The sequence below is a fragment of the Haliotis asinina genome, chromosome 2 (genome assembly GCF_037392515.1).
Source record: "Haliotis asinina isolate JCU_RB_2024 chromosome 2, JCU_Hal_asi_v2, whole genome shotgun sequence".
Lineage (NCBI taxonomy): Eukaryota > Metazoa > Mollusca > Gastropoda > Lepetellida > Haliotidae > Haliotis > Haliotis asinina.
Genome location: NC_090281.1, coordinates 92,423,561 through 92,442,252, shown reverse-complemented (window position 1 = coordinate 92,442,252; position 18,692 = coordinate 92,423,561). Strand labels below are relative to the sequence as shown.

The 18,692-nt window shown below is 39.3% G+C and overlaps 3 protein-coding genes across 4 annotated transcripts; all 3 read left to right on the top strand.

The window, feature by feature from the left end:
* Positions 1-5,568, top strand: LOC137273019 (C-type lectin domain family 6 member A-like). Of its 2 annotated transcripts, XM_067805460.1 has the most exons (4): positions 70-503; positions 956-1,123; positions 4,417-4,505; positions 5,387-5,568. In XM_067805460.1, the coding sequence occupies exons 1-4, from the start codon at positions 86-88 to the stop codon at positions 5,447-5,449; spliced, it is 738 nt and encodes a 245-aa protein (XP_067661561.1). In that variant the 5' UTR covers positions 70-85; the 3' UTR covers positions 5,450-5,568. The 2 variants fall into 2 exon arrangements, with proteins under 2 accessions (XP_067661559.1, XP_067661561.1); XM_067805458.1 differs by having other exon boundaries at positions 1-503; positions 4,417-5,568.
* A 3,448-nt stretch (positions 5,569-9,016) lies between these two features.
* On the top strand, positions 9,017-12,373 carry LOC137273018 (C-type lectin domain family 4 member E-like). Its single transcript, XM_067805457.1, has 3 exons — positions 9,017-9,501; positions 9,884-10,051; positions 12,049-12,373. Exons 1-3 carry the CDS (start codon positions 9,111-9,113, stop codon positions 12,294-12,296), a joined length of 807 nt encoding a protein of 268 aa, XP_067661558.1. The 5' UTR covers positions 9,017-9,110; the 3' UTR covers positions 12,297-12,373.
* Positions 12,374-14,757: 2,384 nt separating this feature from the next.
* LOC137273017 (low affinity immunoglobulin epsilon Fc receptor-like) lies at positions 14,758-18,191 on the top strand. The gene is made up of 4 exons (XM_067805456.1): positions 14,758-15,175; positions 15,558-15,722; positions 17,662-17,800; positions 18,089-18,191. Exons 1-4 carry the CDS (start codon positions 14,758-14,760, stop codon positions 18,189-18,191), a joined length of 825 nt encoding a protein of 274 aa, XP_067661557.1.
* Positions 18,192-18,692: the final 501 nt, after the last annotated feature.

Sequence of the window (18,692 nt, the reverse complement as noted above, 5' to 3'; positions counted from 1 at the left end):
CCAGTCGCGCAAAGTAGGTTACAATCAAAGTGGCATCTGTACCAAAGTCCAGATATTGCCATCACAACTACATATAGCACAGACGATGGAGACAACTAAGCTCCTCGCTGTATCTCTAGTTCTATACCTGGTGATGATAGTGAAGCTTCAAGCCATAGAGCATAAAGAAAACATCACAGATACGTGTATTCTGAAGTTAAAGGAGAACGCAAAACGTGTTCGGTCGGAAGTGATAAAACAGTTGACGGATGGAATAAGAGAGGAATTTAGGAATCACTTCAAGGAATATGAGCTTCTGAAGAAGGAGATAGCTGTGGAGAGGGCACGTCAGCGGGTGACAGAGGAGAAGGTTGATGTGTCATATGAGAGAATTGAGAAACTCGAGGCTGCTCTCTCACAATGCGCCCCCATCACAGATGCAAACACAACGCCCACCACAGTCCCAAACACTACTTTTCTTTCTACGACGACTACGGCAGCGAGGACGACAACAGCAAAACCAAGTAAAGTGTACATTGTTTGTACAACCGAAATGCTGATAACATGGTTGTGTACAAGGAGTGATAATAGTCAACATACCCCTAACGGACTTTTGTGCACACACGCATTCTAAATTGGATGTCTCTCTGTTACATGCTAGTAGTATAAGAATAGCACAGTCTGTTTTGTTCTGTGTTAGAATATTTTGAAAGGTTTCAACTTTTAACTGAAATGTACCACTGCGACTGCCAACGGTATGAGGAAATTGAAGAGTGGCTCTGTGCATGGTCATGTATGCATGTTCATTGTGTGATTTAATTACAACTCATTGATTATGTCTGTATACCTTTCAGTCATTAACGTTTTAATGAGCTTTATCTAGTGTCCCTATCTAGTGTCTGCATCTGTGACAATCGCTTCTGATGTGAATGAAAATACGTTTTCAAACCTCACCATTCACGTTGTAATTTTGTAGAAGTGTGTGCTGGTGGCTTTGTGAAATTTGAAGACCACTGTTACATACTGGAGCTGGATGAAGTCAAATGGGATGCTGCTGGAGATAGATGTCGTGAACGTGGTGCTGACCTCGTCTCTATCAATACGGAAGCTGAGAACAACTTTCTGGTGGAGAAAATAAAGGAATGTAAGTAGAGACGCCACATCCGATGCAGAAGTGTTTGTTGTGTTATCATGTGTTCCTACACATTTCAAGAGTGTGAGATTCCTTTTGTAGTTTAGGGGCAGCCAACTACTTCCGTTTGTTGTACTTTGACAAAGAGAAGAACAATCAATAACCATGTTTTCATTCTGAGTGAACACATGCTGTCTATATTTCGGTGCTTATAAGATGAAGATTTGGTCCATTTGTCAAAAGATCTCCCAGCTCAATGAGATGGAATCTGTATGTTGTAGTGAGAAGGTCTATTAATCCAGGGTTCGAATCTCCCATTACCGATACAACACCAGTGGCTAAAACGTGTCAGTGATTGGTGGAACTTATTGTTGTTGAATGAAACATAACTCACATTTCACTGATACACAGATTCCAGAATTTCAGAATGTTCATTGTGAAACCTAAAGGTAGTCCAGTCCCATGTGAACTATTGTTAGACTTGAATCTCTATGCAAGGAAAATGAAAAGAAAGAAAACATGGCACACTTGGGCTGGTCCAAAATCCCATCAATTATTACATGTTGGCAATAATATATATGTGTACATTTATGCACACCTGTGCCTGATTTGTAAGAATTATGGCTCTTAACATTAGGATTTTAAAAATGCACGGTTTTACAGAACATCATTCGGTAATGATCTGCAAATAAACAGTTATATCTGTTATATTAGATAAACAAAATATCACAAAAAGTAACTTTTGTAAGTAATCTTGTGATGAAGAAGAATGGTACATATATTAAAACTGGAATCGCCTCCTTTCAACACTAGTTCGGGAAGCTTATCTATGCCATGGAAGAGAATTGTTTTGATTCATGAGTAAAAATGCACCGGAACAAAATTCCTGATACAAACGTCGGGTGATAAAGAAGCGTGATCGGATCCTAAAGACATATATGTGTAGTTGACATGATCTGACATGAAACTCCATGGCACTGATATAACAAATGATACTGCATTTGATTTGATGCTCCAGTTCAAGAAGTGGAGTGAAGCAGTAGAACTAGGGCCCACATCCTGCAAGGCTAGTGTTGAGCTAGCCCTTGAAAGTCAAAGGGTTTTCTTTCATTTGCTTCCACTTCCTCATAATGAGCACATGACTGGCGATATGATTAGACCAAGGCGGGCACAACTCATGAGATCAGCACATGCTGTAGCAGTCCATTGTCTCCTTTGTCCTTGGAACCAATCCAAATAATTGTATATTTAATGTGTAATTACTCCATTTCCAAATTGTTATGACGTTCGCACAAACAGATGAGCTTCGCAGAACGTTAGGTGTTAGAGGGAGTGGACAAATGATCCATAATAAAGTACGCCCATTTACAAACTCGACTGTCGTCCCATCATATTACTGCAAGGCTTTGGTGTAAAGAGCGTTGTGTTAGCGGATGAATCAAGGTTTATCTTGCACTTTCTTGACAGCAGTATAGCCATGTGGTGTAGTTAACGATAGTAAAGGTGGTCGTTCAACAATGGTGTAGAGTATGATTGCTGTGACTGTGACACCTTTACATTCAGGCACGTGTCACTTCCCTGTATCCCAAGAATGACGTCTATTTGTCTTTAGGATCGCAACGCAAAAACACACGGAACTAGTATTGTTAAAGAGTAATAACACCTTACAATGCCAGCACTCAGACAACTATCAACAGTCACCGAAACCTCTCAACAAACGTGGTACTGAGCTGTATGAAGGATGAGATGGAATGAATCAAGCCGACACTCAACTGACACTTGAAAAGAAGAATTCCTCGTCAAATCTAGGATTGTCACGAGATTTTGAATGAGTTTGACTTTTTTTGAAAAATGTGCAACCAGCTTGACGTTCAACGACTAACGCAAGTCTCAGTCAGCTGTCCTTTATTTACAGTTAGAAGTATGAACAGGTCTGAAACACTTTCGTTGAAAAGTCCCTTCTTTTATATTGAATAGTCATAGTATAATTCAGTATGCAATCCATCAAACCTGATGAGAAAATTGTTTTCACAAGGGGCATTGGAAACTGTTTCACTGAATTTATTTAAGCAATTACATTTTCATTTAATATTGTGCCATAGCAAGGGAGCGTAATCATTCACGAAAAGGTGCCATAAGGTCAGGACAGATTACATAAGGCCTAAATGCTTCCTGTGAGAGTAAATCGTCATTGCACAACATTGACTTTTAACAGTGTTTCAACCTTTCATAAATATGATCAAGCACTGTGCATATGCTGGGTGGAAAAGACACATAATCATCTGCTGTCATGAAATAGGATAGGGGTACACTAGTGTAGTCTAAGTCCCCGTTCATTTATATTTACCACTGTCTTTCACATGATCTAGGCTGTTGTGTTCGGTCGTTTGAAACAAATGTGGTGCTGATGTGTTTCAGCACCCTTGTTTTTCGCTGTTTTGGACAACGGTTCATTTCACCCCAACTAAACGAATATTTGAATGTTTACACAATGTCATTTGGAATGTCAAATGCAACATATGTCATATTTGGGATTTCACTTTCTTAGTAAAATACAAATTCTAGTACTTTTTTGGTTGAGTCCCATCCGGGAATATTTGAATATTCACTGTATGTGTTCCAGCACGTCATTTAAAGTGCCCATGAAACATACAAAATGTTGCATTTACCCTAGACTATAAATGACCTCACCACTATTAAATTTGTATATGACTATCAATGTAACCTTTTGTTTGTAGTATGTTTTGCAAACATTGTCAAGCATAATTACATGCATCAATGACTTTCTGACGTTTGATTATTTATAAAATAACGCAAGGTAATAATCTTATTTCAATATTTCTATATATCTTGTACTTGTACCAGCATTCGGTAAATGATCCCTATTTTTGTTTTAACCCAGAACAGAATTAAATGGAACTGCAGTTACAAATAACGACATCATGAACAAAGAAACGAAAATATCTACACAAATATACCTTTGGTGGCCATCTTGGATGATTTGTTTGCAACAAAGGGTGCTCTATACCAGATTTGAATTAGATACAAGACTGTTGTGTTTAATCTTGAATACTTTCCTTTATTTGACCAGACATGTTATTAATTTGACCAGATATATGTGAAGCATATCATCACAATGCATGTACGCTAGGTTAGCGGTCAAATGGCGCTGCGGAGCTGGATCATACCCATAAAGGCTTGACCTGGTTCAGTGTATATGTGCATCAAGTTTGACGTTTTCAACCCTAGGTGAGAGTGTTTAACAAAAGCATGCCTTAATCGACGAGTGTGATGTGTAATTTCAGACTACCCGCCTGACGAGAAGAGCGCCGCACATTTCTGGATTGGAATGTTGTATGAAGACGGAAAATACGCGTGGGTTGACGGCACCGAGGTGAGCTTCACTGACTGGCGTTCGTCCAATGAGCCTAACTGTATGATTAGGACGTGTAAATCATTCATATCGACGTTCCGGTCAGCTTACAAGTGGGAGGACGCAAGATCTGATTATGGCTTCCATTACATATGTGAGAAGGATGCAGCATAGATGCAAGATTACTCTCTCCATGGGTTGATTGGTACTTTGAAACCAAAGCAAAATAAACTCTTTCGCGTTTCATATTGTGGTTAGTTGTATATGAATCGAATAGAAAGATCTCACTACTTGTACGTCAACACCAGTTTTAGCAACCACGTTCTGACTTTCTTTAAATACATTGGGTAAAATCTGAATGACTCACTCGTGCACACAGATAATACCAATAAGAGTATCTAGTGTCATCAAATTATGTTCCTCCTGGGAGGTTGCGTAAGTCTCAAATCCTTCTCAGTCAATTTCACGCCTTAGAAAATTCACCTAAGGTCCATCCAGGTAGCAGTAGTACTGTAATTTCCCATGGTCACTCGTATGGTGATATACATTCACTTGCTGCAATGTATATCTTGTTTTAATATTGTGTATTTTTCAAATAGTGTTGTTATTTCAATTTAACATGCTATATTCCCACTGTGATGCTCTATTGTTTTTCTGTCCTTTGCCGACTGGTTCATATAATATACATAGTATATATTCTTTATGTATGCCAGTTTTTATCGTGACAATATAGCTGAGATATTGCCAATATGACAATAAATTTTACCTCACTTGCTCACATAATATATCCGATTCGCGTAACCAACAGTGTCAATTTACATCGCTATTGACTTAATGTCATTATCTTCTTCAACAAAGTGAGAACATTTACCATTTTTACATGAAAAAAAAAATATTTTCAGCAGAGTCTCAGACGATATTGTTTTCTTATCAACGAACTATCGCCGATGCCGACCCTTTGGTGAGAGAGTGACGTTAACTCTACTGACTGTAGGTTTGACTCCACAAGTAAGACACTGACTGAATTACCTATTTTTCTATTGCATGTTATTCTGGATCAATAAATCAATTAAATTGTCTCGACACCGCACTTCTGTTGTTTCTTTTTTAATTCAGGCCGTCGAGTGTCACTGAATGTTTAGATTAGTTGTAAACACGAATTACAGAGTTAATGCCCACCTTAAGAAGTCATTGGCCGCCAACAGTTGAAATGCTTATCGATAGGAAATCCAACTCAAAGGTTTGAAGTTCGGAAAAATGCATGGATGTAATATTTTCGAGGTTGCGTTACTAACCTCGAAAACCTCGAAATTTAGATATCTCGAAATTTAGAACACTAGCATAAAGGCGAATAATTGTAGGCTATGTTGATTCAACAGCTTTAGATGGTTCAATATGCATTGCTTTAACCTGGAGTCTATTTGAGAGAACATTCATGCTCAATTCTAAAAGGTCGCATTTGATGATAGCAAAAACTAAGAAAACAAAGTGAGCATAAATTCATTAACTGAAAGACTTTTTCAGACCTGTGTATTACGATACAATTGTTAAGTAATCTATGTTTATAACCCACTGTTTTGCAAGTCAAAGTATTACTTTTAATTCCTGGAATGTAGTTCAGTAATGTACATTACATTGAATGCATTACTCCATTGGGGTACTTATTATTAAAGGGACACGTTAAAGATTATAGTTTCCGTTGGCTGGCGGAAACGTAAAATCATTTCTCGCGATAGAAAACCTAATGACAGTCATGAATGTTAAAGAAGAGTCCAGCCGAGATACACCCCGATGGTATATCTTTTCGGCCATGAGCATATCTGTGAAATTTCAAAAAACATCATTTGATTTATGAATCAGTGAATTCAAATGTTTAGGTATAAACTTTTCGGAAGATGTTATTTGAAAGGTAATCAACACAATTTTGTTTTCTTTTTTAAACGACCCGTGAAGGTCCCGGGGTAGAACAGGCCTTCAGCAACTCATGCTTGCCATAAAAGGCGACTATGCTTGTCGCAAGAAGCGACTAAAGGGATTGTTGGTCAGGCTCGCCGACTTGGTTGGCACATGTCATCGGTTCCCAATTGCGCAGATCGATGATCATGTTGTTGATCACTGGATTGTCTGGTCCAGACTCGATTATTTACAGTCCGCCGCCTTACAAGTGGAATATTGCTGAGTGTGGCGTAAAACTAAACTCACTCATCCAGTTTTTCAAAACTGAAGTGTCCCGATGTCTTCATCTGTTTAGAATAATCAAAAATGCATGGAATTCAGCTAAGTCATTTTAGTCACCTTATAGTCTACTAACACGACATCTTTTAGACTGGCAATGAGTATTAAAGAACCACAACATACAAATACTGCCTTTACCTTCAAGGTCTCCAGATGTAAACCAAATCAAACACATATATGGGGTGCACTGTGATCAGGTACAGAACCTTCATTTGTACCAAGTCTGACGGAATGAACCTTGATCAGTGTACCTGACATGCCATATTGAAACAACTTGCTAGTCTCTGTCAACTACCAATAACACACACACACACACAAACTCCCTCACACACACATGAATATGAAACTTGTGCATTCGCCGTATGCTGTAGCACCTTTAAAAATAGCGACAAGTGATAAAGATAACAATTCTGTCCAAATAGCGACAGTGATAGTGATAACAAATCTGTCCAAATAGCGACTGTGCTAGTGATAACAAATCTGCCCAAATAGCGACAGTGATAGTGATAACAAATATGCCCAAATAGCGACAGTGATAACAAATCTGCCCAAATAGCGACAGTTATAATGATAACAAATCTGCCCAAATAGCGACAGTGATAGTGATAACAAATCTGCCCAAATAACGACAGTGATAGTGATAGCAAATCTGCCCAAATAGCGACAGTGCTAGTGATAACAAATCGGCCCAAATAGCGACAGTGCTAGTGATAACAAATCGGCCCAATAGCGACAGTGCTAGTGATAACAAATCTGCCCAAATACCGACTGACTGGACAGTGTTATTCTTGTTCTGTGTCCATCAAGCGTCTTTGTTATTTTCCGCATCAACGGGTGTACATCACTTTCATAAAGTAGCAAAGGCACGATGACATTTCAGTTCAAACAGTTAAAGGTCACATGCAACGAAAAAATCAAACATTATCAAACACAATCATCACTTATTCATGACATATAATATACATTGCTGCTTGTACAAAAACAAATAAACAAAATTATAAGCATACAATCCGGATTCAAAAGTGCAATATTTTGTACTTGGGCTTACTTCCCTCGAAACGAAGCCATCGGGAGACCGAACCCAGTCATAGCGAGTAGGTGTGCACTCAAGTGTAACGACGGCTTCCGATTGGCTGGTCCATTTTCTAATACGCTCGGGGCTAACAGAGTGGTCAGAAAGATGATCTGTTTGGTGGGCATTTTAGAAGTATGACGAGTCACAAGAAAGTAAGATTCTTTATGGTTCACAACTTCTTTTATTGTACTTGATGCGTCGTTTCAGTATGGATTCATATACTGTTGTCAAACAAAATCATACACACTAGAAGTTGTTATCCATAAAGAATTTATATGGAGATGTTGGCTTTTGTGAACACATGTTCTCTGAATTTGCCTTCGATCCAATCAAAAATCATCTCAGTAGAGATGGTGAACTACTGCGTGGCTGGAAACTGTCATTCGTCCAAGTACAAGGCAGGACTAGAAACTAACAAGAGTTTGAACAAGTTTCCGTCAGATCCAGTCATCATAGAAAAATGGATGTAGTTTGTTTGCATAGACATATAAACATGTCATGTGTACAAGTATCACACCTGCCTAATTACATAATGTGGCAGAGACGAGACTCGGGTGCACGAGTCATAAATCAATGCATTTTGTTTGTGGCGTATAGCCTGATAGGTCGTAAGTTCAAACTGGATGTGGTCAATGACTGAAGCTGTATTGCATATTGTCTTTAGCAGACAAAGAGGCAGACACATAGGTGTCAATAAAGCAGACACTGAGATTTCTGTGTGACAGGGCCTGCTTACCACAATCAACAAGTTTTTTATGTACCGAGTAGATTATTTACTTGCTTGTGTACACAAACAGGATTAGACTACTGCTCACGACCTCGTACTCTGGGCATGGATACTGCTTCAAGCTCTACGAACCTATTCACTGCGCATGCATTATGCGCACAGCTCAGTACAGCTGCTGAAACCACTTTTCCCAACAGCGCTGGGGGAAATTTAGTGAATCGTTTGAACTCCGATTTCTCGGGCTTTTTTTTCATCGCGTTTTTCTTCAACTTTATTGGTTGAATTGGCATTTGTGATTATTTGTTTCGGTAAGTGCATACCGAAAGGTATCAGAATCTGCAAATTTGTGGTTTACGTTGCATGCAACCTTTAAGCATTCATCAATCAAACTATATACTGTATGTGATTACAAGCTTGATACCTGCCATTATCTAGTTTAAATTTTGACTACTTCCTGTCATTTGATATGTCACTCAAACAAACTAGGTTACAATCAAAGTGGCATCTAGACCGGTTACAATCAAAGTGGCATCTAGACCCAGTCTGGCAAGTCCAGATATTTACATCAGAACTACATAAAGTAGTCACGATGAAGAGAGCTAAGTTTCACGCTGTAGCTGCAGTTTTATACTTGATGTTCATAGTGAAGCTTCATGCCATAGAGGGTAAAGACAACGACACAAGTACGTGTATTCTGAAGTTAAAAGAGAACGCAAAACGTGTTCGGTCGGAAGTGATAAATGAGTTGAAGGACGAGATAAAAGAAGAATTTAAGAGTCAGTTCAAGGAACATGAGCTTCTGAAGAAGGAGATAGCTGTGGAGAGGGCACGTCAGCGGGTGACAGAGGAGAAGGTTGATGTGTCATATGAGAGAATTCAGAAACTCGAGACTGCTCTTTCACAATGCGGCACCATCACTCTTCCAAACACAACAACTTACATTTCTATGACGACTACGAGGGCGACTACAGCAAAACCAAGTAAAGTGTACATTGTTTGTTGAATATGCAACCGAAATGCTCATAAAATGGTTGCGTATGTGGAGTACGCCGAAAGGGCTTTTGTGCACATATCTCTCTGTTATATCGTATGAGAAACCACAATCTGTTGTTAATGTACCACTCCGGCTGCCAATGGTATGATAAAATTGAAGTGTTTCTCTGTGCATAGTCAGTTATGCTTGTTCATAGTGTGATTTAATTACAACTCTTCGGCCTTTTACCTTTGGAATACATTTCAGCCATTAACTTTATGATACTGTAGCTTCTCTATCTAGTGTCTGCAGCTGTAGTAATCTTTCCGGTTATGAATGTGAATGAAAATAAGTTTTCAAAAATCTCCATTCACGTTGTTATTTTGTAGAAGTGTGTGCTGGTGGCTTTGTGAAATTTGAAGACCACTGTTACATACTGGAGCTGGATGAAGTCAAATGGGATCCTGCAAGAAACAGATGTCGTAGTCTAGGTGCTGACCTCGTCTCTATTAATACGGAATCTGAGAACAACTTTCTGGTGGAGAAAATAAAGGAATGTAAGTACAGACGTCATTTCCAATACAAACGTGTCTGTTGTGTTATCATGTGTTCCTACACATTTCAGGAATAAGATTTTCTTTGTGTTTCTGAAGCACAGGCAACTTCAACACACCGTTTAACCTCCCTTTGTTGTATTTTGACAAAAAGGAAAACAATGGATACCCAAGCTCGAAAGCTTTGCTTACTCTTTCGATTAAACACACACATTCCATATTTTGGTACTTACACGATGCGCATTTGGCCGATTTGTCAAAAGGTGTCACTGGTCGGTGAGATGAATGCCGTCTGTTGACAAGATCTGTTAATACAGGATTCAAAAACCATTGCGATCGTTAGTCATTATGGGTTAGTACAAAAGCACTGACGAAGAATCGTCAGTGATTGATGAAACCTTTTACTGTTGAATTAAACGATATCTCACATATCACTGTCACACAAGTTCCATAGGTTACAATTGTGAAACTTTCGGGCAGTGTCATGTGTAAAGCTCTAAGACTTGAACCTCTATCAAAGAAATATGGATATATATAATTATATAAATTGAGACCAGTGTTTGTTAGACGGTTAAAGCAGAAGACGTGCACTTCGATGGGAAAAGGAAGCATGATCGGATCCAAAAACCACAGCTGCATAGTTGACATGAACTGACATGTGAATCCATGGCTGTGACACAAGGGATGGAACATACTGCATTTCAAATTCGAATCAGGTACAACAGTTCAAGATGGAGTGGAACTAGGATCGGCATGTTGCGAGGCTATTGTTGAGAGAGCTCTAGAGAGTGAAAGCGTTTTCATTGATCTGGCTGTTTCCAAATACTGAACACACGGCTTGTGCTGCAGAAGGAACAATGGAGTTGATGTGATGAGACCAAGATTAGTGCAGTTCATGAGAGCAGCACAGATTGCAGCTGCCCGTCGTCTTCATTTTAGCCGCGAACCCGTCTAATTAATTGTATATGGCTTCAAAAGTAATTGTTACATTTACAAAGCATTATGAATTTTGTACAAACAGATGATCTTCCAGAACTTCGGGTGTCAAAGTAGACAGGTGATTGATAATGTGCTGCACAGATGCGACCTGCATGTCCAGCGTCTACGTCTTACAAGATTGTCATTCTGACATATTAGGTACTTCAAGGCCTTGGCGTTTGCACAGGTGAATCGAGATTTACTTTGGACTGCCTTAACAGATACAACGGTGTGGCCTTGTGTCGTTAGACAGAAGGATCGTCAATGGGAGGCTCAGCAATAGTGTAAAGTGGGACCGCTGTGACATGCAGAACACCTTTACATTCGGGCACGTTTCATTCGCCTTGAGGCACACGTAGTGTTATTTCCTTGCCAAGATGGATGTATATTTGTGCTTCAGGATAGCAACACAAGAGTATACGGTGTTCGTATTGTTAATGAACCCCTCCAACAATTGAGCATGACACGCACTCAGTCATGACTCAGTAGACAGAGAGATTTAAGGAATCAACACTATCATCTATCTATCTATCTATTTATCTATCTATCTATCTATCTATCTATCTATCTGGTTTCCTGATGTTTTGTTTTATGTATATATCACAAAATAAAAATAATAGTCGTATTTAAAAAGCTAATAATGTTCGTACCAACATTCAAAACGGAATTAATGAAACACTGACATCATGAACAAAAAACGAATATGTACTTTGGGCTGATGTCTTGGAGTGTTTTGGTGCCGACCAAAGGGCGCAATATACCAGACTTGAATTATATCCAGCACTGTTAATCCTGAATACAGTTCTTGCTTAGACCACATAGCATGATATATATATTAAGCATATGTTAGCATCACAAGACATGCTAGGGTGGCGGTCATATGGCGCTGCGGAGCTGGATCATATCCAGAACGGCTCGACCTGGTTCAGTGTATATGTGCATCAAGTTTGACGTTTTCAACCCTAGGTGAGAGTGTTTAACAAAAGCATGCCTTAATCGACGAGTGTGATGTGTAATTTCAGACTACCCGCCTGACGAGAAGAGCGCTGCACATTTCTGGATTGGAATGTTGTATGAAGACGGAAAATACGTGTGGGTTGACGGCACCGAGGTGGGCTTCACTGACTGGCGTTCGTCCAATCAACCTAACTGTATGCATACTTTTATGAAATGTAAATCATTCATTTCAACGTTCGAGACAGCTTATCAGTGGGAGGACGCGTCGTCGCTTTATCACTTCTACTACATATGTGAGAAGGATGCAGCATAGATGCAGGATTCCTCTTTCCATGGGTCGGTTGGCACTTTAAAGCTGAACCAAAGCAAAATAAACTCTTTTGCTTTTCATATTGTAGTTAGTTGCATTTGACTGGAATAGAAAAAAATCTTACTACTTAACTGACTGTCAACACCAACTTTAGCAACAGCTTCCTTTACCTAGATTGTGTAGAAAGTGAATGGCCCACACACCCGGGTACAACTTTCATCTGGATCCACACATAGTGCCTATTTTTTCTACATGGGATATCCAGTATTGTAAAATTATTGTCCTTTTGAGAGCTTACGTAAGTCTCAAAAGTTTCAAATTGATTTAGATTTACACACGCAGGTAGCAAAAGTATTGTTAGTCCTCAGGGTCCCTGGTACGATGATGTAATTCAGCTGCTGGCAATCTATAGTAGCTTTATGTTTTGTACTGTGTACATAGTGTTAATAACTCAGTGTTACATGCTAGTTTTAAATTGCTACTGTGATATTCTCGTTGTTCTACTGTCCATTACCGACAAAATTATATAATATACATATATATTCTTTATAAATCAAATTTGTTCTCGTCAAGACTATCTGAAATAATGTCAGTGTGATAATACATTTGAACTCACTCACACACAATCTCAATAGCGACAGTTATAATGATAACAAATCTGCCCAAATAGCGACAGTGATAGTGATAGCAAATCTGCCCAAATAGCGACAGTGATAGTGATAACAAATCTGCCCAAATAGCGACAGTGCTAGTGATAACAAATCTGCCGAAATAGCGACAGTGATAGTGATAACAAATCTGCCCAAATAGCGACAGTGACAGCAAATCTGCCCAAATAGCGACAGTGCTAGTGATAACAAATCTGCCCAAATACCGACTGACTGGACAGTGTTATTCTTGTTCTGTGTCCATCAAGCGTCTTTGTTATTTTCCGCATCAACGGGTGTACATCACTTTCATAAAGTAGCAAAGGCACGATGACATTTCAGTTCAAACAGTTAAAGGTCACATGCAACGAAAAAATCAAACATTATCAAACACAATCATCACTTATTCATGACATATAATATACATTGCTGCTTGTACAAAAACAAATAAACAAAATTATAAGCATACAATCCGAATTCAAAAGTGCAATATTTTGTACTTGGGCTTACTTCCCTCGAAACGAAGCCATCGGGAGACCGAACCCAGTCATAGCGAGTAGGTGTGCACTCAAGTGTAACGACGGCTTCCGATTGGCTGGTTCATTTTCTAATACGCTCGGGGCTAACAGAGTGGTCAGAAAGATGATCTGTTTGGTGGGCATTTTAGAAGTATGACGAGTCACAAGAAAGTAAGATTCTTTATGGTTCACAACTTTATTGTATTTGATGCGTCGTTTCAGTATGGATTCATATACTGTTGTCAAACAAAATCATACACACTAGAAGTTGTTATCCATAAAGAATTTATATGGAGATGTTGGCTTTTGTGAACACATGTTAACTGAATTTGCCTTCGATCCAATCAAAAATCATCTCAGTAGAGATGGTGAACTACTGCGTGGCTGGAAACTGTCATTCGTCCAAGTACAAGGCAGGACTTGAAACTAACAAGAGTTTGCACAAGTTTCCGTCAGATCCAGTCATCATAGAAAAATGGATGTATTTTGTTTGCATAGACATATAAACATGTCATGTGTACAAGTATCACACCTGCCTAATTACATAATGTGGCAGAGACGAGACTCGGGTGCACGAGTCATAAATCAATGCATTTTGTTTGTGGCGTATAGCCTGATAGGTCGTAAGTTCAAATTGGATGTGGTCAATGACTGAAGCTGTATTGCATATTGTCTTTAGCAGACAAAGAGGCAGACACATAGGTGTCAATAAAGCAGACACTGAGATTTCTGTGTGACAGGGCCTGCTTACCACAATCAACAAGTTTTTTTTATATGTACCGAGTAGATTATTTACTTGCTTGTGTACACAAACAGGATTAGACACTGCTCATACTCTGGGCATGGATACTGTTTCAAGCTCTACGAACCTATTCACTGCGCATGCATTATGCGCACAGCTCAGTACAGCTGCTGAAACCACTTTTCCCAACAGCGCTGGGGGAAATTTAGTGAATCGTTTGAACTCCGATTTCTCGGGCTTTTTTTTCATCGCGTTTTTCTTCAACTTTATTGGTTGAATTGGCATTTGTGATTATTTGTTTCGGTAAGTGCATACCGAAAGGTATCAGAATCTGCAAATTTGTGGTTTACGTTGCATGCAACCTTTAAGCATTCATCAATCAAACTATATACTGTATGTGATTACAAGCTTGATACCTGCTATTATCTAGTTTAAATTTTGACTACTTCCTGTCATTTGATATGTCACTCAAACAAGATAGGTTACAATCAAAGTGGCATCTAGACCCAGTCTGACAAGTCCAGATATTTACATCAGAACTACATAAAGTAGTCACGATGAAGAGAGCTAAGTTTCACGCTGTAGCTGCAGTTTTATACTTGATGTTCATAGTGAAGCTTCATGCCATAGAGGGTAAAGACAACGACACAAGTACGTGTATTCTGAAGTTAAAAGAGAACGCAAAACGTGTTCGGTCGGAAGTGATAAATGAGTTGAAGGACGAGATAAAAGAAGAATTTAAGAGTCAGTTCAAGGAACATGAGCTTCTGAAGAAGGAGATAGCTGCGGAGAGGGCACGTCAGCGGGTGACAGAGGAGAAGGTTGATGTGTCATATGAGAGAATTCAGAAACTCGAGACTGCTCTTTCACAATGCGGCACCATCACTCTTCCAAACACACCCCCCATCACACTTCCAAACACACCAACAACTTACATTTCTATGACGACTACAAGGGCGACTACAGCAAAACCAAGTAAAGTGTACATTGTTTGTTGAATATACAACCGAAATGCTCATAAGATGGTTGTGTATGTGGAGTACGCCGAAAGGGCTTTTGTGCACATATCTCTCTGTTATATCGTATGAGAAACCACAATCTGTTGTTAATGTACCACTCCGGCTGCCAATGGTATGATAAAATTGAAGTGTTTCTCTGTGCATAGTCAGTTATGCTTGTTCATAGTGTGATTTAATTACAACTCTTCGGCCTTTTACCTTTGGAATACATTTCAGCCATTAACTTTATGATACTGTAGCTTCTCTATCTAGTGTCTGCAGCTGTATTAATCTTTCCGGTTATGAATGTGAATGAAAATAAGTTTTCAAAAATCTCCATTCACGTTGTTATTTTGTAGAAGTGTGTGCTGGTGGCTTTGTGAAATTTGAAGACCACTGTTACATACTGGAGCTGGATGAAGTCAAATGGGATCCTGCAAGAAACAGATGTAGTCTAGGTGCTGACCTCGTCTCTATTAATACGGAATCTGAGAACAACTTTCTGGTGGAGAAAATAAAGGAATGTAAGTACAGACGTCATTTCCAATACAAACGTGTCTGTTGTGTTATCATGTGTTCCTACACATTTCAGGAATAAGATTTTCTTTGTGTTTCTGAAGCACAGGCAACTTCAACACACCGTTTAACCTCCCTTTGTTGTATTTTGACAAAAAGGAAAACAATGGATACCCAAGCTCGAAAGCTTTGCTTACTCTTTCGATTAAACACACACATTCCATATTTTGGTACTTACACGATGCGCATTTGGCCGATTTGTCAAAAGGTGTCACTGGTCGGTGAGATGAATGCCGTCTGTTGACAAGATCTGTTAATACAGGATTCAAAAACCATTGCGATCGTTAGTCATTATGGGTTAGTACAAAAGCACTGACGAAGAATCGTCAGTGATTGATGAAACCTTTTACTGTTGAATTAAACGATATCTCACATATCACTGTCACACAACTTCCATAGGTTACAATTGTGAAACTTTCGGGCAGTGTCATGTGTAAAGCTCTAAGACTTGAACCTCTATCAAAGAAATATGGATATATATAATTATATAAATTGAGACCAGTGTTTGTTAGACAGTTAAAGCAGAAAACGTGCACTTCGATGGGAAAAGGAAGCATGAACGGATCCGAAAGTCACAGCTGCATAGTTGACATGAACTGACATGTGAATCCATGGCTGTGACACAAGGGATGGAACATACTGCATTTCGAATTCGAATCAGGTACAACAGTTCAAGATGGAGTGGAACTAGGATCGGCATGTTGCGAGGCTATTGCTGAGAGAGCTTTTGAGAGTGAAAGGGCTTTCATTAATCTGGCTGTTTCCTTATACTGAACACACGGCTTGTGCTGCAGAAGGAACAATGGAGTTGATGTGATGAAACCAAGATTAGTGCAGTTCATGAGAGCAGCACAGATTGCAGTTGTTGGTCGTCTTCATTTTAGCCGTGAACTCGTCTAATTGATTGTAAATGGCTTCAAAAATAATTGTTACATTTACAAAGCATTATGAATTTTGTACAAACAGATAATCTTCCAGAACTTCGGGTGTCAAAGTGGACAGGTGATTGATAATGTTCTGCACAGATGCGGCCTGCATGTCCAGCGTCTACGTCTTACAAGATTGTCATTCTGACATATTAGGTACTTCAAGGCCTTGGCGTTTGTACAGGTGAATCGAGGTTTACTTTGGACTGTCTTAACAGATACAACGTTGTGGCCTTGTGTCGTTAGACAGAAGGATCGTCAATGGGAGGCTCAGCAATAGTGTAAAGTGGGACCGCTGTGACATGCAGAACACCTTTACATTCGGGGACGTTTCACTCGCCTTGAGGCACACGTAGTGTTATTTCCTTGCCAAGATGGATGTATATTTGTGCTTCAGGATAAAAACACAAGAGTATACGGTGTTCGTATTGTTAATGAACCCCTCCAACAATTGAGCATGACACGCACTCAGTCATGACTCAGTTGACAGATAGATAGATAGTGTTGATTCCTTAAATCTGTCTATCTATCTATCTATCTATCTATCTATCTATCTATCTGGTTTCCTGATGTTTTGTTTTATGTATATATCACAAAGTAATAATAAGAGTCGTATTTAAAAAGCTAATAATGTTCGTACCAACATTCAAAACGGAATTAACGAAATATTGACATCATGAACAAAAAACGAATATGTACTTTGGGCTGATGTCTTGGATTGTTTTGGTGCCGACCAAAGGGCGCGATATACCAGACTTGAATTATTTCCAGCACTGTTAATCCTGAATACAGTTCTTGCTTAGACCATATAGCATGATATATATATTAAGCATATGTTAGCATCACAAGACATGACATCCTGGTTCAGTGTATATGTGCATCAAGTTTGACGTTTTCAACCCTAGGTGAGAGTGTTTAACAAAAGCATGCCTTAATCGACGAGTGTGATGTGTAATTTCAGACTACCCGCCTGACGAGAAGAGCGCTGCACATTTCTGGATTGGAATGTTGTATGAAGACGGAAAATACGCGTGGGTTGACGGCACCGAGGTGGGCTTCACTGACTGGCGTTCGTCCAATCAACCTTATTGTATGCATACTTTTATGGACCCGTGAAGGTCCCGGGGTAGAATAGGCCTTCAGCAACCCATGCTTGCCATAACAGGTGACTATGCTTGTCGTAAGAGGCGACTAACGGGATCGGGTGGTCAGACTAGCTGACTTGGTTGACACATGTCATCGGTTCCCAATTGCGCAGATCGATGCTCATGTTGTTGATCACTGGATTGTCTGGTCCAGACTCGATTATTTACAGACCGTCGCCATATAGCTGGAATATTGCTAAGTGCGACGTAAAACTAAACTCACTCACTCACTCATACTTTTATGAAATGTAAATCATTCATTTCAACGTTCGAGACAGCTTATCAGTGGGAGGACGCGTCGTCGCTTTATCACTTCTACTACATATGTGAGAAGGATGCAGCATAGATGCAAGATTTCTCTTTCCATGGGTCGGTTGGCACTTTAAAGCTGAACCAAAGCAAAATAAACTCTTTTGCTTTTCATATTGTAGTTAGTTGCATTTGACTGGAATAGAAAAAATCTTACTACTTAACTGACTGTCAACACCAACTTTAGCAACAGCTTCCTTTAACAAAATTGTGTAGAAAGTGAATGGCCCACACACCCGGGTACAACTTTCATCTGGATCCACACACAGTGCCTGTTTTTTTCTACATGGGATATCCAGTATTGTAAAATTATTGTCCTTTTGAGAGCTTACGTAAGTCTCAAAAGTTTCAAATTGATTTAGATTTACACACGCAGGTAGCAAAAGTATTGTTAGTCCTCAGGGTCCCTGGTACGATGATGTAATTCAGCTGCTGGCAATCTATAGTAGCTTTATGTTTTGTACTGTGTACATAGTGTTAATAACTCAGTGTTACATGCTAGTTTTAAATTGCTACTGTGATATTCTCGTTGTTCTAC

Bases quoted from the DNA above. Each gene is read 5' to 3' on its own strand.
- LOC137273019 (XM_067805458.1), top strand. From the start codon at position 86: ATGGAGACAACTAAGCTCCTCGCTGTATCTCTAGTTCTATACCTGGTG. The intron at 504-955 runs GTAAAGTGTACA...GTAATTTTGTAG, and splicing joins GACGACAACAGCAAAACCAA to AAGTGTGTGCTGGTGGCTTT. The intron at 1,124-4,416 runs GTAAGTAGAGAC...GTGTAATTTCAG, and splicing joins GGTGGAGAAAATAAAGGAAT to ACTACCCGCCTGACGAGAAG.
- LOC137273018 (XM_067805457.1), top strand. From the start codon at position 9,111: ATGAAGAGAGCTAAGTTTCACGCTGTAGCTGCAGTTTTATACTTGATG. The intron at 9,502-9,883 runs GTAAAGTGTACA...GTTATTTTGTAG, and splicing joins GGCGACTACAGCAAAACCAA to AAGTGTGTGCTGGTGGCTTT. The intron at 10,052-12,048 runs GTAAGTACAGAC...GTGTAATTTCAG, and splicing joins GGTGGAGAAAATAAAGGAAT to ACTACCCGCCTGACGAGAAG.
- LOC137273017 (XM_067805456.1), top strand. From the start codon at position 14,758: ATGAAGAGAGCTAAGTTTCACGCTGTAGCTGCAGTTTTATACTTGATG. The intron at 15,723-17,661 runs GTAAGTACAGAC...GTGTAATTTCAG, and splicing joins GGTGGAGAAAATAAAGGAAT to ACTACCCGCCTGACGAGAAG. The intron at 17,801-18,088 runs TTTTATGGACCC...TCATACTTTTAT, and splicing joins CAACCTTATTGTATGCATAC to GAAATGTAAATCATTCATTT.